Here is a 20188-nt window from a genome sequence, read left to right as displayed (position 1 = left end):
TCTTGGAGCTAAAACTGACCTTTCATACATATGTGTATTTCTCAACAGGAGGAAGACATCTTTGTTCCAGAGATGAGGGAACAAGGAAAAACCAAAAGGCGCAGTGAAGCCCGCATTTCATGGCCTAAGTTTCCCTCCTTCGGAAAAGGAAAGAAGTCCCGCTTTGCGAGGTCTCACAGTTCCTCAGAGGCTGATGAGCAGAGAAAGCTTGAGCTTAGCCCCACCACAAGTGACACAGAGTCTCCGCTAAAGTCTCTGGATGCTCCCAAAGGAAAGAAAAAGCATAAAATCAAGCTTTCAGGTTTGAAAAAGAGAGGCCGCATAAGTTCATCTGAAGACCAGGAAACCGATACAACAGGCAACATTCTCCAAACACATGAGGAATCAGACAATCTTTCACCTGAATGTCTTGAAAGCCTCACAGGACAAACACCTGAAGACTACATGACAGAGCATGTGAAAATAGCAGAGGACTTAAGACATGAGCAAAATGATCTAACACTGACTGAAGCTCAAGCTGTTCAACACAAGGCGGATCTCATAACTATAGATAACACTTTGAAAACAGCAGATCTAACTGTGGCCCTGGCAGATAAAGAGAGCCCCGCTGGTATCAAGTCACCTGATGGGAAGAAAAAGAAGAAAGAACGGTCTGAATTAAAATTCAAACTTTGTGGGAGGGATAAATCGTCCAAGAAAGATGCAAAAGCAAAATCCTCCCCAAAGAGGCTGAAAACGCTGGGGGCAAGTATTGAAAAAGCAGACCAACCTGAAAATGAAAAATCAGATGAGATCCTAAGCATTGAGCCACATGCAGAACTACAGGGAGGTCAACTAGCACTTGATGCTAAGACCCAAGTAACAACACAGATGGAAATGAGTGCACCAAAGGTAGAACTTGAAATGCATGATGAGGCATTAGTAGAGAAATCTCAGAAGAAAGGCGAAGAAAAAATTAAGAAAGATGGTAAACAAAAGACAGGTCCCAAATTCAAACTGCCCAAAATAGACATGAGTGAAATTCTCACTCAGGAAACTATACTAATGGATGCAAGTGTTGAAGAATGCACAGCTGACATTGAGCCGTTTACAACTGATGATGAAGTGAAAGAGGATCCTTATGAGCGACTGTCAAAAGGAAGTCTTACCAGAACAAAACTTCCCAAACGTGAAGATATCGTGATTCCAGGTATGGAGGACATGTCTATGATAACTACAACCAAAGGATTTAAAGAGCCTAAACCTGTTTTTACAGGACATCATGATGAAATCAGAGCTGACAATGTTGCAATGTCAATTGATGTTGACAGTGTGAAAGAGGCAGTTTCAAAATTGCCTGGATTTAAGCTTCCTAAGGTTGACATGTCTGGAATGCCTATTCCTGAGGAAATCACTGTTTTAGATGCAAATGCACAAAGAATATCAGTGAAAACACCCACTAAAGTTATAGATACCAAAACAAAACATGAGGCTCCACACGCTACGTTTGACACAAGTGCATCTCCAGAAATCTCCAAGACCACATTCAAACTACCAAAGATCCCACTTGCTGCTTTACCCTCAAGGGAAATTTTAATGGAGACAAAGGTAGATTTAAAAACACCTGAAAAGAAATACAAGAAAAGCCAGAAAGAGATTAAAACGGAGGTTTATAAACAAGAAGATATTATCATACCTGGACTAGAAAGTGCACAAGAAGTAGATGGTATCACTTCTAAATACGAATCTGCAGCTCAAATCACCCTCAAAGACTCTGAAAAGAAATCAAGAAAGGTAAAGATGACAACTGCCAGCTTTGGGGTTGCAAAACCTGACATAAAAATCCCTAATATTGGATTTGACTTTCAGATCTCTAAGGAAAAGGGTGATACTGTAAAAGGAGAGAGGACTATATTCCTCCAAGAAACGTCACAAACTCAAACAATTAAAGAGGGGCAGATTGGAGGAGCCATATCTGATGTCAAAATAGCTAACATTGATGGTATTGAATACATTGATTCAGTCGGTGGTTCACCAGCTAAAAAGGACAGTGAAATTACGCTAACAAGTTTTGGTTTTAATCTTGATGCTGCAAGGCCAAATGCTGACAGTTCTTTTACAGAGAACAAACATGGAGTAAAAGATGTTGAGGGGGGCACAATCACACTACAAGAAGCAGACGCTGTGTTCGGACTCCCACAAGTTGAAAAACCTGAAAAGGAAATAAAATCTCTGCAGACTGACATTGAGCTTGACGGCCAAGGAAGCAAGTTCAAGATGCCAAAAGTTGGAATCAAAATGCCAAAATTAAAAGGTCCTGAATTTGATATAAGCTTATCAAAGAAAGATCAAGATAGCTCACTACCAAAAGCTAAAGCGGAAATCAAACTCCCACAAGCCCAAGAGACGGATGTTTCTTTTGGAGGTGCAGACTTCTGTATTCCACAGCAAAAGATAGAGATCGAAAAACCTGAAATGGAAATCAAACCTCTGCACACTGAAGCTGAACTCGATGGACAAGGAGGCAAGTTCAAAATGCCACATCTTGGTTTCTCAATGCCAAAGGTGAAAGGACCTAAAATTGATCTAAGCCTGTCAAAGAAAGACATGGATGTAACATTACCAGAGGCTAAAGCTGAAGTCGAACTCCCACAAGCCCCAGAGATGGATGTTTCTGTTGGAGGTGCAGATGTTTCTATTCCCCAGAAAAAAATACAGATTGCACAACCTGAATTGGAAATAGAACTTCTTCAGACAGAGGGTGAACTTGATGGACAAGGAGGCAAGTTCAAAATGCCCCATCTTGGTTTCTCAATGCCAAAGGTGAAAGGACCTAAAATTGATTTAAGCCTCTCAAAGAAAGATGTAGATGTCACATTACCAGAAGCTAAAGCTGAAGTCGAACTCTCCCAAGCCCCAGATATGGATGTTTCTGTTGGAGGTACAGACTTCTCTATTCCTCAGCAAAAGATAGAGATGGAAAAACCTGGACTGGGAATCAAACCTCCGCACACTGAAGCTGATCTCGATGGACAAGGAGGCAAGTTTAAAATGCCCCATCTTGGTTTCTCTATGCCAAAGGTGAAAGGACCTAAAATTGATTTAAGCCTGTCAAAGAAAAACGTAGATTTCACATTACCAGAGGCTAAAGCTGAAGTTGAACTCCCAGAGGTAGATATCGGAAAAGTAAATGTTTCAATCACAGATGCTAAGATGGAAGTTGAAAAACCTGAATTGGAAATGCAGTCCCTGCAAACTGAGGGTGAATTTGATGGACAAGGAGGCAAGTTCAAAATGCCAAAGTTAGGAATTAAAATGCCAAAACTAAAAGGGCCAGAAATAGACTTGAGCTTATCAAAGAAGGACGTAGATGTTACACTGCCACAGACAAAGGTTGAGGTAAATCTTCCAGATTGCCCTAAAATCGATGTCAATCTTGAAAAGGCAGAGGTTTTGATTCCAAAGGCAGAGGCCGAAGTGGAAAAACCGGAGCTGGAAATTGGCGGACAAGGAGGAAAATTTAAAATGCCAAAGTTGGGAATGTCGATGCCGAAGGTAAAAGGACCTGAATTTCATCTAGGCGCCTCAAAGAAAGATGTAGATGTTACACTACTAGAGGCTAAAGCTGAGATTGAACTACCTGAAGCTCCTAAAATTGATGTGGATATAAAACCACCAGAGTGTGTATCAGAAATTGACGGTCAAGCTAGCAAGTTTAAGGTGCAAAAGTTTGGTGTCAAAATGCCAAAAGTAAAAGGGCCTGAAATTGATTTGGACTTCTCAAAGAAAGATGTAGATATGACACTTCCAGAATCAAAAGCTGAAGTCAAACTCCCTGACTTTGAACTTGAAACACCTTCTGCTGAAATGGAAATCAAAGCTCCTGAGATCAAGATAGCGACAAAGGATACAGAAGAGTCACCATCCAAATTTAAGAGGCCGTCATTTAAATTACCAAAATTTGGAATTATCATGCCAAGTGCCACTGTAGAAATGCCTGATATGAAAAAAGATGTCAAAATTGATGGAGCTGACATTACAATTCCTGAAGTTGTAGCACCCAGCATTGAAACTGAAGGCCCATCAATAGATATCAAAACTACTGGAAGTGAACATGAAGGAAAAGGAAGCAAGTTCAAAATGCCAAAGTTTGGAATCACAACGCCTAAGGTAACTGGACCTGAAATTGATTTAAGTTTATCAAAGAAAGATGTAGATGTCACACTACCGAAAGCCAAAGCTGAAGTCAATCTTCCTGAGCTTGAACTGGAAGAATATTCTGCTGAAGTGAAAGTAAAATCTCCTGAGATCAAGGTTACAACAAAGGATAAAGAAGGATCACCATCAAAATTCAAAATGCCAACATTCAAATTTCCCAAATTTGGATCTGCAACTGCAAACATCAGTGGTGAAGTACCTGAGGCCGACCATGAAATAGATACTGATGGAGCTGACCTGCACATATCTGTGCCACAAACAGATGTTGATATACCAAAAATTAAAGCAGATGTCCATCTTCCGGAGGTTGATGTCAAAGGGCCTTCAAGTGATGTTTTAATAGATGAACAGCCCAGTGTTGAGGTAGATGCAAAAGTGAAAAAGACAAGATTTTCAATGCCGAGATTTTCTTTTTCCAAACAAGGTGGTAAGACCCCAGAAGTTGATGTCAGTCTTCAGGATGTGGATGTTGTTATGCCAGATGCAAGTGTTGAAGTAAAACCACTAGATGGTGAGGCAGAAATTGAAGGGAAAGAAAGCGCATTGAAATTGCGAAAGTTTGGAATGTCAGCGCCAAAGGTAACAGGACCTGAAATTGATCTTAGTTTATCAAAGAAAGATGTAGATGTCACACTACAAAAAGCTGAATTCAAACTCCCAGATGTTGAACTGGAGGAACCTTCTGCTGAAGTAAAAATAAAATCTCCTGAGATCAAGGTTACCACAAAGGATACAGAAGAGTCACCATCAAAATTTAAGATGCCATCATTTAAAATACCAAAATTTGGAATTCGCATGCCAAGTGCCACCATGGAAATGCCCGATACAAGCAGAGACATCAAAATCGATGGACCGGCCATTGAAATTCCTGAAGAGGTACTCACAGTTGAAGTTGTAGCACCCAGCATTGAAACTGAAGCTCCATCAATAGATATAAAAACAACAGGACATGAACTCGAAGGAAAGGGAGGCAAGTTTAAAATGCCAAAGTTTGGAATTACAATGCCAAAGGTATCAGGCCCTGAATTTGATTTGAACTTATCAAAGAAAGATGTAGATGTCACACTCCCAGAAGGAAAGGCTGAAGTCAAACTCCCTGAGGTTGAACTAAAAGAAACTTCTGCTGAAATGGAGATCAAAGCTCCTGAGATCAAGGTTGCCACAAAGGATAAAGAAACATCACCATCAAAATTTAAGATGCCGTCATTTAGATTACCGAAATTTGGAGTTGGCATGCCAAGTGCCTCTGTAGAGATGCCTGATACAGAAAGAGATGTCAAAATTGATGGAACGGACATTACTATTCCTGAAGAGGTACTCACAGTTGAAGTTGTAGCACCCAGCATTGAAACTGAAGGTCCATCAATAGATATCAAAACTACTGGAACTGAACTTGAAGGAAAAGGAAGCAAGTTTAAAATGCCAAAGTTTGGTGTCTCAATGCCAAAGGTGTCAGGACCTGAAATTGATTTAGGTTTATCAAAGAAAGATGTAGATGTTACACTCCCAGAAGGCAAGGTTGAAGTCAAACTCCCTGATGTTGAACTAAAAGAACCTTCAGTTGAAATGGAAATCAAAGCTCCTGAGATCAAGGGCGATGCCAAGTTGAAAAAGAGGTTTTCATTACCGAAATTTTCATTCTCAAAGCAAAGTTCTCAAGAGTCTGGAGTGGAAATCAGCCTACCTGATGCTGACGTGACTCTTCCAGAAGCAAATGTGGAAGTCAAACAAACTGAAGTGAAATTCAAGGCACCAGAAGGTGATGTGGAAATAGATGGGCAGGAAAGCAAGTTTAAAATGCCAAAGTTTGGCATGTCAATGCCAAAAGTAAAAAGTTCTGATATTGATTTGAGCATATCAAAGAAGGATGTGGATGTCACACTCCCTGAGGTTGAAATAAAAGAACCTTCAGCAGAAATGGAAATCAAAACACCTGAGATCAAGGTTGCCACAAAGGATAGAGAAACATCCCCATCAAAATTTAAGATGCCATCATTTAAATTACCGAAATTTGGAATTGGCATGGCAAGTGCCAGTGCAGAGATGCCTCACACGAACAAAGATCTCAAAATTGAGGGAGCTGACATTACAATTCCAGAGGAGGTACTCACAGTTGAAGTTGTAGCACCCAGGATTGAAACTGAAGGCCCATCAATAGATATCAAAACTACTGGAACTGAACTTGAAGGAAAGGGAAGCAAGTTTGAAATGCCAAAGTTTGGCATCTCAATGCCAAAGGTGTCAGGACCTGAAATTGATTTAAGTTTTTCAAAGAAAGATGTAGATGTTACACTGCCAGAAGGCAAGGTTGAAGTCAAACTGCCAGATGTTGAAGTGAAAGAACCTGAAATTGCCGTTTCAGGACCAGATGCACCTACAGTTGAGGTTGAAGCCCAGTCCAAACGACCAAGCTGGGCATTCCCTAGATTCTCTTTTTCAAAGGCAGGTGGTAAAGCCCCTGATGTTGATGTCAACCTCGGAACACCAAAAGTTGATGTTACATTACCAGAGGTAGAAGCCGAAGTCTGTCTACCGGATGTTTCTCTTCCAGAAGGAAATTTGGAAGTTAAAGAACATGATTTAGGGCTAAAGCAACCAGAAGGTGACATAGAAATAGATGGACAAGAAAGCAAGTTTAAAATGCCAAAGTTTGGCCTCTCAATGCCGAAAGTAAAAGGTCCAGAAATTGATTTGAGCTTATCAAAGAAGGATGTGGATGTCACACTCCCTGAATCCAAAGCTGAAGTTCAACTTCCAGATGTTAAAATGGAAGTTATAGGTCCTGAGATCGAAATTAAATCAGGTAATGTCAAAGAATCACCGTCAAAATTTAAAATGCCAACATTCACATTACCCAAATTTGGAGCTGCTACTCCAAAGGTCAGTGTGGAAGTAACTGATGTTGAGAAAGACATTAAAGTGGATGGGGCAAAGCTGGATGTTACACAAGAGGGAGCAGTTGATATCACAGCACCCAGCATTGACACAGAAGGCCTATCTGTAGATGTGAAAGCTAAAGGAAGTGAACATGAAGGATCAGCTGGAAAGTTTAAAATGCCAAAGTTTGGCATCTCAATGCCAAAGGTATCAGGCCCCGAAATTGATATGAGCTTATCAAAGAAAGATGTGGATGTTACACTCCCAGAAGGCAAGGTTGAAGTCAAAATGCCTGATGTTGAAGTGAAAGAATCTGAAATTGCAATTTCAGGACCAGTTGCACCTACAGTTGAGATTGAAGCCCAGTCCAAACGACCAAGCTGGGCATTTCCTAGATTTTCATTTTCAAAGGCAGGTGGTAAAGCCCCTGATGTTGATGTCAACCTTGAAACACCAAAAGTTGATGTTACATTACCAGAGGCAGAAGCAGAAGTCTGTCTTCCAGAAGTTGAAGTCCAAGGAACTCTGGGGGTTATTCCAGTGGAAGAGCCACCTGTTGTGGAACTTGATGCAAACTTGAAAAAAACTAAGTTTTCTATGCCCAGATTTTCATTCTCAAAGTCAAGTGCTAAGGAACCTGTAGTGAGTGCTGAGCTGCCACATTTGGATGTTTCTATTCCAGAAGGAAATGTTGAAGTCAAACAACCTGAAGTGGAATTCAAGGCACCAGAAGGTGATGTGGTAATAGATGGGCAGGAAAGCAAGTTTAAAATGCCAAAGTTTGGCATCTCGATGCCAAAGGTAACAGGACCTGAATTTGATTTGAGCTTATCAAAGAAGGATGTGGATGTCACACTCCCTGAAGCCAAAGCTGAAGTTCAACTTCCAGATGTTAAAATGGAAGTTAAAGCTCCTGAGATCGAAGTTCAATCAGGTAATGTCAAAGAATCACCGTCAAAATTTAAAATGCCAACATTCACATTACCCAAATTTGGAGCTGCTACTCCAAAGGTCAGTGTGGAAGTAACTGATGTTGAGAAAGACATTAAAGTGGATGGGGCAAAGCTGGAAGTAACTCAAGGAGGAGCAGTTGATATCACAGCACCCAGCATTGACACAGAAGGCCGATCTGTAGATGTGAAAGCTAAAGGAAGTGAACATGAAGGATCAGGTGGAAAGTTAAAAATGCCAAAGTTTGGCGTCTCAATGCCCAAAGTTAAAGGACCTGAAATAGATTTTAGCATATCGAAGAAAGATGTAGATGTCACACTTCCAGAAGTCAAAGCAGAAGTTAAACTGCCTGATGTTGAAGTCAAAGAATCTGAAATTGCCATTTCAGGACCAGATGCACCTAAAGTTGAGGTTGAAGCACAGTCAAAACGACCAAGCTGGGCATTTCCTAGATTTTCATTTTCAAAGGCAGGTGGTAAAGCCCCTGATGTTGATGTCAACCTCGAAACACCAAAAGTTGATGTTTCATTACCAGAGGCAGAAGCAGAAGTCTGTCTTCCAGAAGTTGAAGTCCAAGGAACTCCGGGGGCTATATCAATGGAAGAGCCACCTGCTGTGGAACTTGATGCAAACTTGAAGAAAACTAAGTTTTCTATGCCCAGATTTTCTTTCTCAAAGTCAAGTGCTAAGGAACCTGTAGTGAGTGCTGAGCTGCCACATTTGGATGTTTCTATTCCAGAAGGAAATGTTGAAGTCAAACAACCTGAAGTGGAATTCAAGGCACCAGAAGGTGATGTGGAAATAGATGGGCAGGAAAGCAAGTTTAAAATGCCAAAGTTTGGCCTCTCAATGCCAAAGGTATCAGGACCTGAATTTGATTTGAGCTTATCAAGGAAAGATGTAGATTTCGCGATCCCAGAAGGGAAGGCTGAAGTCAAACTCTCTGAGTTTGAAACGTCTGCTGAAATGGAAATCAAAGCTCCTGAGATAGGAACAAAGGATACAGAAGAGTCACCATCAAAATTTAAGAGGCCGTCATTTAAATTACCAAAATTTGGAATTATCATGCCAAGTGCGACAGTAGAGATGCCTGATACAAACAAAGATCTCAAAATTGATGGAAAGGACATTACAATTCCTGAAGAGTTACTCACAGTTGAAGTTGTGGAACCCGGCATTGAAACTGAAGGCCCATCAATAGATATCAAAACTACTGGAACTGAACTTGAAGGAAAGGGAAGCAAGTTTGAAATGCCAAAGTTTGGCCTCTCAATGCCAAAGGTATCAGGACCTGAATTCGATTTGAGCTTATCAAGGAAAGATGTAGATTTCACGATCCCAGAAGGGAAGGCTGAAGTCAAACTCCCTGAGTTTGAAACGTCTGCTGAAATGGAAATCAAAGCTCCTGAGATCAAGATAGGAACAAAGGATACAGAAGAGTCACCATCAAAATTTAAGAGGCCGTCATTTAAATTACCAAAATTTGGAATTATCATGCCAAGTGCAACAGTAGAGATGCCTGACACGAACAAAGATCTCAAAATGGATAGAAAGGACATTACTATTCCTGAAGAGGTACTCACAGTTGAAGTTGTAGCACCCAGCATTGAAACTGAAGGTCCATCAATAGATATCAAAACTACTGGAACTGAACTTGAAGGAAAAGGAAGCAAGTTTAAAATGCCAAAGTTTGGCATCTCAATGGCAAAGGTATCAGGCCCTGAAATTGATATGAGCTTATCAAAGAAAGATGTGGATGTTACACTACCAGAAGGCAAGGTTGAAGTCAAACTGCCTGATGTTGAAGTGAAAGAACCTGAAATTGCCGTTTCAGTACCAGATGCACCTACAGTTGAGGTTGAAGCCAAGTCAAAACGACCAAGCTGGGCATTCCCTAGATTCTCTTTTTCAAAGGCAGGTGGTAAAACCCCTGATGTTGATGTCAATGTTGAAACACCAAAAGTTGATGTTACATTACCAGAGGTAGAAGCAGAAGTCTGTCTACCGGATGTTTCTCTTCCAGAAGGAAATTTGGAAGTCAAAGAACATGATTTAGGGCTAAAGCAACCAGAAGGTGACATAGAAATAGATGGACAGGAAAGCAAGTTTAAAATGCCAAAGTTTGGCCTCTCAATGCCAAAAGTAAAAGGTCCTGAATTTGATTTGAGCTTATCAAAGAAGGAGGTGGATGTCACACTCCCTGAAGCCAAAGCTGAAGTTCAACTTCCAGATGTTAAAATGGAAGTTAAAGCTCCTGAGATCGAAGTTCAATCAGGTAATGTCAAAGAATCACCGTCAAAATTTAAAATGCCAACATTCACATTACCCAAATTTGGAGCTGCTACTCCAAAGGTTAGTGTGGAAGTACCTGATGTTGAGAAAGACATTAAAGTGGATGGGGCAAAGCTGGATGTTACACAAGAGGGAGCAGTTGATATCACAGCACCCAGCATTGACACAGAAGGCCGATCTGTAGATGTGAAAGCTAAAGGAAGTGAACATGAAGGATCAGGTGGAAAGTTAAAAATGCCAAAGTTTGGCGTCTCAATGCCCAAAGTTAAAGGACCTGAAATTGATTTTAGCATATCGAAGAAAGATGTAGATGTCACACTTCCAGAAGTCAAAGCAGAAGTTAAACTGCCTGATGTTGAAGTCAAAGAACCTGAAATTGCCATTTCAGGACCAGATGCACCTACAGTTGAGGTTGAAGCACAGTCAAAACGACCAAGCTGGGCATTTCCTAGATTTTCATTTTCAAAGGCAGGTGGTAAAGCCCCTGATGTTGATGTCAACCTCGAAACACCAAAAGTTGATGTTACATTACCAGAGGCAGAAGCAGAAGTCTGTCTTCCAGAAGTTGAAGTCCAAGGAACTCCGGGGGCTATATCAATGGAAGAGCCACCTGCTGTGGAACTTGATGCAAACTTGAAGAAAACTAAGTTTTCTATGCCCAGATTTTCTTTCTCAAAGTCAAGTGCTAAGGAACCTGTAGTGAGTGCTGAGCTGCCACATTTGGATGTTTCTATTCCAGAAGGAAATGTTGAAGTCAAACAACCTGAAGTGGAATTCAAGGCACCAGAAGGTGATGTGGAAATAGATGGGCAGGAAAGCAAGTTTAAAATGCCAAAGTTTGGCTTCTCAATGCCAAAGGTAACAGGACCTGAATTTGATTTGAGCTTATCAAAGAAGGATGTGGATGTCACACTCCCTGAAGCCAAAGCTGAAATTCAACTTCCAGATGTTAAAATGGAAGTTAAAGCTCCTGAGATCGAAGTTCAATCAGGTAATGTCAAAGAATCACCGTCAAAATTTAAAATGCCAACATTCACATTACCCAAATTTGGAGCTGCCACTCCAAAGGTCAGTGTGGAAGTAACTGATGTTGAGAAAGACATTAAAGTGGATGGGGCAAAGCTGGATGTTACACAAGAGGGAGCAGTTGATATCACAGCACCCAGCATTGACACAGAAGGCCCATCTGTAGATGTGAAAGCTAAAGGAAGTGAACATGAAGGATCAGGAGGAAAATTTAAAATGCCAAAGTTTGGCATCTCGATGCCAAAAGTAAAAGGTCCTGAATTTGATTTAAGTTTATCAAAGAAAGATGTAGATGTCACACTCCCAGAAGGAAATGCTGAAGCCAAACTCCCTGAGGTTGAACTAAAAGAAACTTCTGCTGAAATGGAGATCAAAGCTCCTGAGATCAAGGTTGCCACAAAGGATAAAGAAACATCTCCATCCAAATTTAAGATGCCATCATTTAAATTACCAAAATTTGGAGTTGGCATGCCAAGTGCCTCTGTAGAGATGCCAGACACGAACAAAGATATCAAAATTGATGGAACGGACATTACAATTCCTGAAGAGGTACTCAAAGTGGAAGTTGTAGCACCCAGCATTGAAACTGAAGGTCCATCAATAGATATAAAAACTACTGGAAGTGAACATGAAGGAAAAGGAAGCAAGTTTAAAATGCCAAAGTTTGGCATCACAATGCCAAAGGTATCAGGCCCTGAAATTGATATGAGCTTATCAAAGAAAGATGTAGATGTTACACTCCCAGAAGGCAAGGTGGAAGTCAAACTGCCTGATGTTGAAGTGAAAGAATCTGAAATTGCCATTTCAGTACCAGATGCACCTACAATTGAGGTTGAAGCCAAGTCAAAACGACCAAGCTGGGCATTCCCTAGATTTTCATTTTCAAAGGCAGGTGGTAAAGCCCCTGATGTTGATGTCAACCTTGAAACACCAAAAGTTGATGTTACATTACCAGAGGCAGAAGCAGAAGTCTGTCTTCCAGAAGATGTTGGAATTACACAGCCAGAAGTAAAGGGAGAGGTCAAACTCCCTGAAGTGGAAGTCAAATCTTCAACTGGTTTGGAAATGAAAGCTTTGGAGACAGATTCTGAAACACCAAAGGGAAGTGCCGATCTTGGCTCACCAAGTAAATTCAAACTCCCATCGTTTCAAATGTCAAAAATGAGTTTCTCAAGTACCAAACCTGAAGTTGAATATGCCCCTGTTGAAACTGAATGCCAAGAAGGTCAACTGGATGTGGAAGTTGAATCGAAAGAAGAGAGCAAATCAACAAAAATGTCTCTTCCATCATTTGGTGAGATGCTCAAGAGTTTTGATGTCGAATTTGATGTTTCACCGATTGACAAATCTGAAAAAAGTCTTGAATCCTCAAAGGAAGTTCATGAACTAGATGCCCCCAGTGAAAAGCAGTTAGAGGAAAAGGAAATACAAATCAAAAAAGATGCTGTAAAAAGTCCTGAGAAGACAAGTTGGTTCAAATTCCCCAGATTTGGACTGTCCTCGCCATCAGAACCAGCCAAGACTCCTGAAAAAGAAAAAGTTGAAAAGAGTCCAGTGGAGGAGGAAATCAGCCCTACCTGCTCAGTCCAGTCATCAGACGCGTTTGCTGATGTTAGCTCTGCAATGACAAGTGAACACGTCGGCATGTCGTTATCTTCTCCAACGAGGGTCACTGTGAAATACTCTGACCCTAACGCCTCTTTGGGGCTTGGAGAGATGCATAGCAACATCATTACGTCCACCACAAGGACTGAAATGATTTTGGTTGAGCCCAATTTGCCTGAGAAAATCACCATTTTGTCATCTGGCTTTTCATCTTCATCTGAGGACACGGTCAGACTGGATTCTGGAAAAATACATGTCATTACATCAAATATACAAGCAACTCCAGAAGCACAGCAAGCTACGCTATTTACCGCTGTCCAAGTTCAACCAGCAGCCGGAGGCCTTGCCCTTAAATCGGAGGCTAACGAAGCTGCATCTTGGACTGTCGAAGATTCACAAAGCGGCAAGAGGTCCGTCTTTGAGAGGCATGTAGTTATGGAAACATCAAGTGAAAGAAGTGAAAGCAAAGAAACAATTGTCATAACAAAACAAATTACACGTGTGTTTGATTCTTCTGAGCCCGTCTTAGGGGACACGGCTACATCCATTCAACGACTGAAAGACTCTGTGCACTCTGACAAAATGAAGTTTTTCGACGGAGATGAAGAGTGATATAACTTGATGTAAATTATGTCGAAAGATACAAACCCTCTTTGTCCAGCTATGGTTGCTGAATTTCACTGCCTAAAAGTCACGTGACAGAAGGGTTAGATAGAAAACAGGTTGGCAACTGGAAACAATCAATAGCATTTAACTTACCATTCTGCCAGTGTTCAGTTGTTCAACAACTTCACGTTTTCGACCTACAACGAGAAGGATAAATGTTATTCACACTGAACTTGTAAATAAGATGTGTAACTGATTGCCCTTACAGCAAACTATGATGCGGCTTCACCAAATATCCTTGCTTAATATTGTACAGAACTAAAGGAAGCCATGTCTTTTGCATATCAAAACTTATAATGCCTTTGTGGTTTCATAGTTTTTAATGCACAACACTGGTCCAACTTACTTGTGCTATTACCTATTGGATAATAGTCAACAGTGCATTTGATTTGACATGTGGTTGATATGAACAAGACTGTTGTAAGAATTGATCAATGTTACTGACATTCCAAAATATGTTTACAAAAGTTTCAATGTAAAGTGGACAGTGAAAAACACCTACAATACAATAGTGCGGTATATCAGATAAATTAATATTATATAAGATATTGTTGTTGCTGTAGCTAAAAACAATGTAAAGAAACTATAGTGCTGCAAAGCTGAAATGAAACGCTTATGAGCAAGTGTGCTACTGCAACTATATTTTTATTAATATTTTGCTTAGAATCTAATTTGCTACAGTAAAAAATGAAATATATCAACACTGTGTTCTCTTTCAATATCTCTGTACAAAGTGGGAATATTAAACTGGATATGTAAATAGCTTTTTAATGATCACTAGAGAGTTTTTATTTGATAAGTGCTACTTATTTTGAATGGCGATTGAATTGTCTCAACATGTTTGCAAAGTTAAGCTGAAATAATAAATAAATATTATTATATACAATCTTGTGGCTCAAGCTTATCGTGACAAGAGTTATGCCTTGTAATTATGCATCTGTGATTTAACCAAAGAGTGATATTTCTGCATTCATTCCTTATTGAAGTAGGTCAAATATTTATGAAATTAAAGGTCAACCAATTGAAAATAAACTGTGAATTCTTTTAATGCTATCAAATTTGGTCATAGTAGGCAGAATGGGTAATTGAAGACCGAGGTATTGCTCAAATATAAAATGCTGAAAGACTGAATATTACCAAGAAAAAGCACAAATGAGAGAAATGACTAAACACACATCACTTTCATGACTAGGCCTACTCACTATTGCCATAAGAAGTATTGCTGCATTTGAACACTAGAGGGAGACACAGCTCACACATATATGTCTTTACTCTCACTATGTTCTTGGGATAAGATAAACAGTTTGAAAAAGTGATAAACACAGTGCTAGTGTGCACAGCAACCAGCTGCTAGCTTAAAAAAGTAAGCAATTTTATTTGCTATAGGCCTAGACTATTTAGCTGTTTGGAAATAAGCATTACAAAGCCCTTCACTACATTTTACTAACATGTTATCTGTTCTATAAAGAGTCCCTAGCTCTGTGTATCTCTATGTTCAAGTTTGCAGTTGCATAACAGTCTAAAATGAGTCAAGTTACCTGACTTATTCAGCTACCTGCTAACAACATTAGCTCATTTTAATTCACCAACGGCTGACCCACTGATTAGATAATGCGTTCACGTTCTCTCCGGGAATTCTAACTTCAAGGATGAAAACGTACGGACCAGTAAAATAGGCTAATCACATTTTTCCGTAGCATTAAAGTGGGCTTCTCCCCTTAACTGAACGAAGTAGGCTACTCAACAGTGTAGGCTATAGTAAGGGGGTCTAGCCATTTACACAACATCAACACCGGCTCAAATGCACCTGTTATCACCATCACCGAGGTTTCCGATAGTCTTTGAAGGCAGCATCGGTTGCTGGTCCACTGCGCAGACTCCGAAAACTTCACCGGGAGCCCTCGCGCGCCCACCACAGCTTGCATCATCATCATCATCATCGTCATCCTCAGCCGCGTCAGTGTGATGAAGCAGCGGAGGACGGAGACCTTTCTGCTCTGAGACACTGGATCAGCGCGCGCACAGGTAGGGAGCTATTTATTTCACCTTTTAATCATAGACTTTAGTAGGCTTATTAAACTGTAGGCTATTTTGACAGTATTTAACACACTCTGCAAACAACCAGACAAACGTTGTATCTATGTCAAAGCACTGAAACAGAAGCTGCTTCTAACAGGTTCATTTTAGATTTTTCTTTACTTTTAATTTTTTTGTTTTTTAAATAAAAGTTATTGAATAAATAGCCTAAAGAGCATTTATAGGCTAATTTAAACTGCATATTTAGAGGTTTAGAACAATCCTCACACCAGCTGCTTTACCTTGTGGTTTTGTATGCACTAGACTAAAGGCTTTAGTGACAGTGTGTGGGAGAAATCACAAAGTGTAGGTGGGTGTAGTACAATACACCGGTATTTAAAATCTATGACTAGTGTCTGCTGCCTGCGGGAAAGTGGTTACCTGTTGTGTGTGCCATGCAGGTAAACCTTCGCTCTGAAATCTGCACAGTGGAGACATTTTATTAATCATAGGCTGCTTCTGTGAATGTTTTAAGTGCACAAAATTAAGTTTCTGTGCCATTTAAAACATCTACCAAGTGCATTTGAGTCTAAAACCAGAGCAAGAAATGGGAATTAGGTCAACTAAAAACAGGATAAATTATATTAAACTGCAAGAAAACTGAGCAGTGGTTTGAGCTACTGGTAAGTATAGAAGAATATCTTTATTTCTGTCCATGGATGGTATTTTTTTCTCTTTCTCGTCCTTGGACTGAAAAACAAAAACTCTGGATATATCTGATGACCCTGAACCTTTTCGATGAGGTGCTGTTGCTGCCGGCTTTGATTTATATCAGAAATGTGTGATAAAAAGAAATAGTTTGAAGTGCATCTGGTGCTATAAAGCGTGTGTGTGTGTGTGTGTGTGTGTGTGTGTGTGTGTGTGTGTGTGTGTGTGTGTGTGTGTGTGTGTGTGTGTGTGTGTGTGTGTGTGAGTGTGTGTGTGTGTTAGCGAGAGAGAGAGAGAGTGGAGCAACATACGATTAATATTCCTATGAATGCAAGATAAGGAAACAGTGGATTTGAACTGATTTTTGAGGCGAATTTGAAGGAACTGCTGCTCTTTTAACTGGAGTGCATCTCCACCATGATAGATCTTGTAATGGTGGACAGAAAAGATGCACAATCTATCCAAAAAGCAATTTTTGTCTCAGGATGTAAAATGAGACAGTGGCCGCAAGTAGAATTCATTTCTGTAGATTTGGCTGTTTTTTTCAAGTCTGAATCAGAAATGACATTTTAGATGCCACATGCCAGTAGGTGCAAACACCTGGAGTGAGGCTCAGTATGGGTTCTCCTGTGGGTTTCTTTGGCTTGTACAGTTGATTATAAGGCTGTGACTAACAATTATTTTCACCATGCCAATAATGTAATAGTGTATACAATTAAATATGGTGAAAGATGCATGCTTGGTAAAATGTCCTTAAACCCAACAAGATGCCTCCAAATGTTTTGTTTAATTCATCGAACAGCCCGAACCTCCATAAATATCCATATTATTATCAATTATGAAACAAGGAAAATAAATAAAATGTATCTATTGTATAACTAGTTGCTGATTCAACTGTGGCTGCGTTCCAATACCCATACTTTCTACTAAGTACTAAAGATTTAGGATGTCCCGATTCTTGTGGTCGATTTAGTATGTTTAAAAATACCCGGATGTCTATTAGATCTGACTGAGACGGGGGCGCCTTTAGCTCAGTCGGTAAGGCGTCCCCCTCCCGGGCCGGGCCCAGCAGCAGACCCGGGTTCGATTCCCGCCCGCGGTCGTTCTCTGCATGTCACTCCCCTCTCTGCCCCATTTCACCTCTGTCTCTCTGCACTATCAATAAAGCATAAAAATGCTCAAAAAAAAAAAAAAAAGATCTGACTGAGATTTTTAGTGTTGAAAACAGCATCCTATTTGGGCGATTCTGACCCACAATCCAGTGCTTACTGGAAGTGACGTCACATCGACGGAGCCTCCCTAACTAAAACAATTGGGGATGCGACGGATATAAAAGCAAGAGGCAAGATCAAGGCGCAATGTTATGATGAAATAAATAATTAAAAGTATGTCCCAAGTGTATGCCTACTGCATCCTCACTAGGTTATTTTTATGGTCAGATGTAGTATGCCTATGTAGAATAGAAGAAAGAAACAGTATGTGATTTGGAACGTAGGGATTGTCTGAATAGAGCAGCAGGGGTTGGGCATATCGATGACGTAAATATTGACGTGTGTAACACGCGACTTGTGACAGACCGGAAAAATACAAATGTCCGAGGCTGAAGGAGGAGAGTCATTTTAAACAACAACAACTGCCTAAACATGTCGCAAACAGACTAATGTTTACTACAGTGCGAACAAATAGATCATCACATTATACAGATCAGTTTCATCACGTATTGATTGTTCTACCCTAATCAAGGAACATCTAAACAGTCAACAAGCTAGATTTCTTTACTTTTACTTTTAAAAGAATTTCCGATACCAAGAATTTTATTGTGTTTTAATACTTACTTCAAATTTACCGTTTAATTGACATATAATAATAATAATAATAATAATAGCTTGGATTTATATAGCGCCTTTCATGAAACCCAAGGACGCTTAACAAAGACATAAATAAACACAACAAATGTAACAGTAGCTATACTTTATAACATATTTTTAAAGGCAATATTCCGTCACTTCATCTTCAACCAGCTGAAACATTTCAGTTGTGTGTTGAGGCAGAAGTGAAGCAGCATTCATGCAGACACAGGCAGACATTAACACATGGAAAAAAAAAACCTCATTCAGATGTAATGGCTCAAATAAGGAAATATTATTTGCGTCACGCCCGGCTGCCTGGCATCAACATTCAAATCCGAGTGTGTGTGTTACGCGTCACATCACATCAGACTTGAATGCACTCGTCCTCTGTTCAGAAACAAGATCAGACTGGTATCATGTGCACTGGCCTCTTCCAGGATTCTTAAAAAAAACAAAAAAACATGGACATTTGAGCGCGTCCGTCGTGACCCCACATTGGAACAATACAACCCTCTGATGACGAGATATAAAGGGCAGTATTGTCTCCGTGGCGATTTCAGGTTTCACAGAGAGACCTTGTGGTTATAATTGCTGCGTAACGGCACACATGAATACCCCCCCCCTCCCCCACCCCCCTGCAATCAGCTCCCAGGCTCGTGCAGGGCTCCCAGGCAAAGTGCACTATACTATACTCAGACAATCAGAGCAGGCATACAGTAATCTCAACTGCTCGTCCCCATGGCAACAGCCCAGTGCTGGTGTGATTGTATGGGAAAGTGGTGTTTCTGATAACTTGTGATATGTGTGAGGTCTGCCTATCAGTCACTGAGCAGATGACTGGAGGGACTATGATTATAGGTTTGTATTCATATCAGTTTCAGAGTCAGCGATTCTGGAGAGTGAAAATTAGTCCTCACGATCGTCTACCCGTCCATACCGTGTGTGCACCGAGAAAAATCAGGTGTTAATACACAGCCTAGGCTCTGTAAACAGGTATGTAAACAAAGAGGGCTCACTGTATCTAGCAACATTATACCTGTTAACAGAGCCTTGGGCTGTGTATTAACGTTGGATTTTTCTTTCAGTGCACACACAGTTCGGACAGGTAAGCGGATCGTGAGGAGATGTTCACTGATATTGACAAAAAGTTATTTTGACAACAAGCATTCTCCAGAGTCACTGACTCCACCTTTACCAACAATGGTTGCTTCTTAGGAACAGGAAAAATCCAGTTGGGCTGTATTAACGCAGCAGCAACAACTATGCGGAAACAACAAGAGAACGTGGTGGAAAGAGACCTAATTTAACGTGGTCAGACTCTGGATTATAGATGAGTGAAGTCAGTTTGATATCCGTATCAGCAGCCGATACCTGGATCAGATCGGTCCCATCTCTAGAAGCGATACCCTCATAGTGTTATTCCACTCAGCTCGGCAGATCAAGGGATTAGGCAGCTAGCAACATGCTAGTTAACAGAGCCTATAGGCTTTGTAGTAACTCTACATTTCTTTCAGCGACCGCATACTACAGACAAGTAGCAGGTCGTGAGGAGTAGATTCACTGATTTTGTCCAAAAGGGATTTTGACAACAAGCGTTCTTCAGAATTGCTGATTCCATCTTTAGATTGAACCCTCTTTAATTGTTTTCATTCCAGTGAAATTCAATTTATTATAGGCAAAAAAAGGCAAGTTTAGTCTTTATAGTGCAATTGAGACACAAGGCAAATGGCAAAACATTTGCTTTTTGAATGATTTATTTTTTAATTTATCGTCCAATGTTATCGTCTTTGCAGTGCAGAATTTCCTCTTTGGGATCCACCCATTGGAAAAAGCATTGGTTGAATAAACGTTAAGGCCCTGAACAATCAAGCTGACAGTTGTCTATTGGGTCTTATTGATATACTGTTGAGTGCCTGCGAGTGTGCGACTGACCATAATTGTAGTTTTTGATTGTAGTTTATTGATTGGTGATCATCACTGTATTGTGTCTTTCCTCCAGG

The 20188-nt window shown here is 40.4% G+C and overlaps 1 protein-coding gene across 1 annotated transcript in view; it reads left to right on the top strand.

Moving 5' to 3' along the window:
• Positions 1 to 14270, top strand: part of LOC307261615 (uncharacterized protein) — a gene marked incomplete at its 5' end in the record, with an annotated part of 29976 nt that extends 15706 nt beyond the window's left edge. Inside the window, one exon of the mRNA XM_080042198.1 lies at positions 49 to 14270. Within this exon, the coding sequence (XP_079898324.1) occupies positions 49 to 13560 (13512 nt within the window). The 3' untranslated portion in view covers positions 13561 to 14270. The remainder of the gene's footprint in view (positions 1 to 48) is intronic.
• Between the last annotated feature and the right edge of the window lie 5918 nt (positions 14271 to 20188).

This window comes from Ammodytes marinus (genome assembly GCF_949987685.1).
Source record: "Ammodytes marinus genome assembly, chromosome: 15".
Taxonomy (NCBI): Eukaryota; Metazoa; Chordata; class Actinopteri; order Uranoscopiformes; family Ammodytidae; genus Ammodytes; species Ammodytes marinus.
The sequence above is the reverse complement of the archived record's forward strand: the minus strand, read 5'-3'. Positions and strand labels throughout refer to the sequence as shown.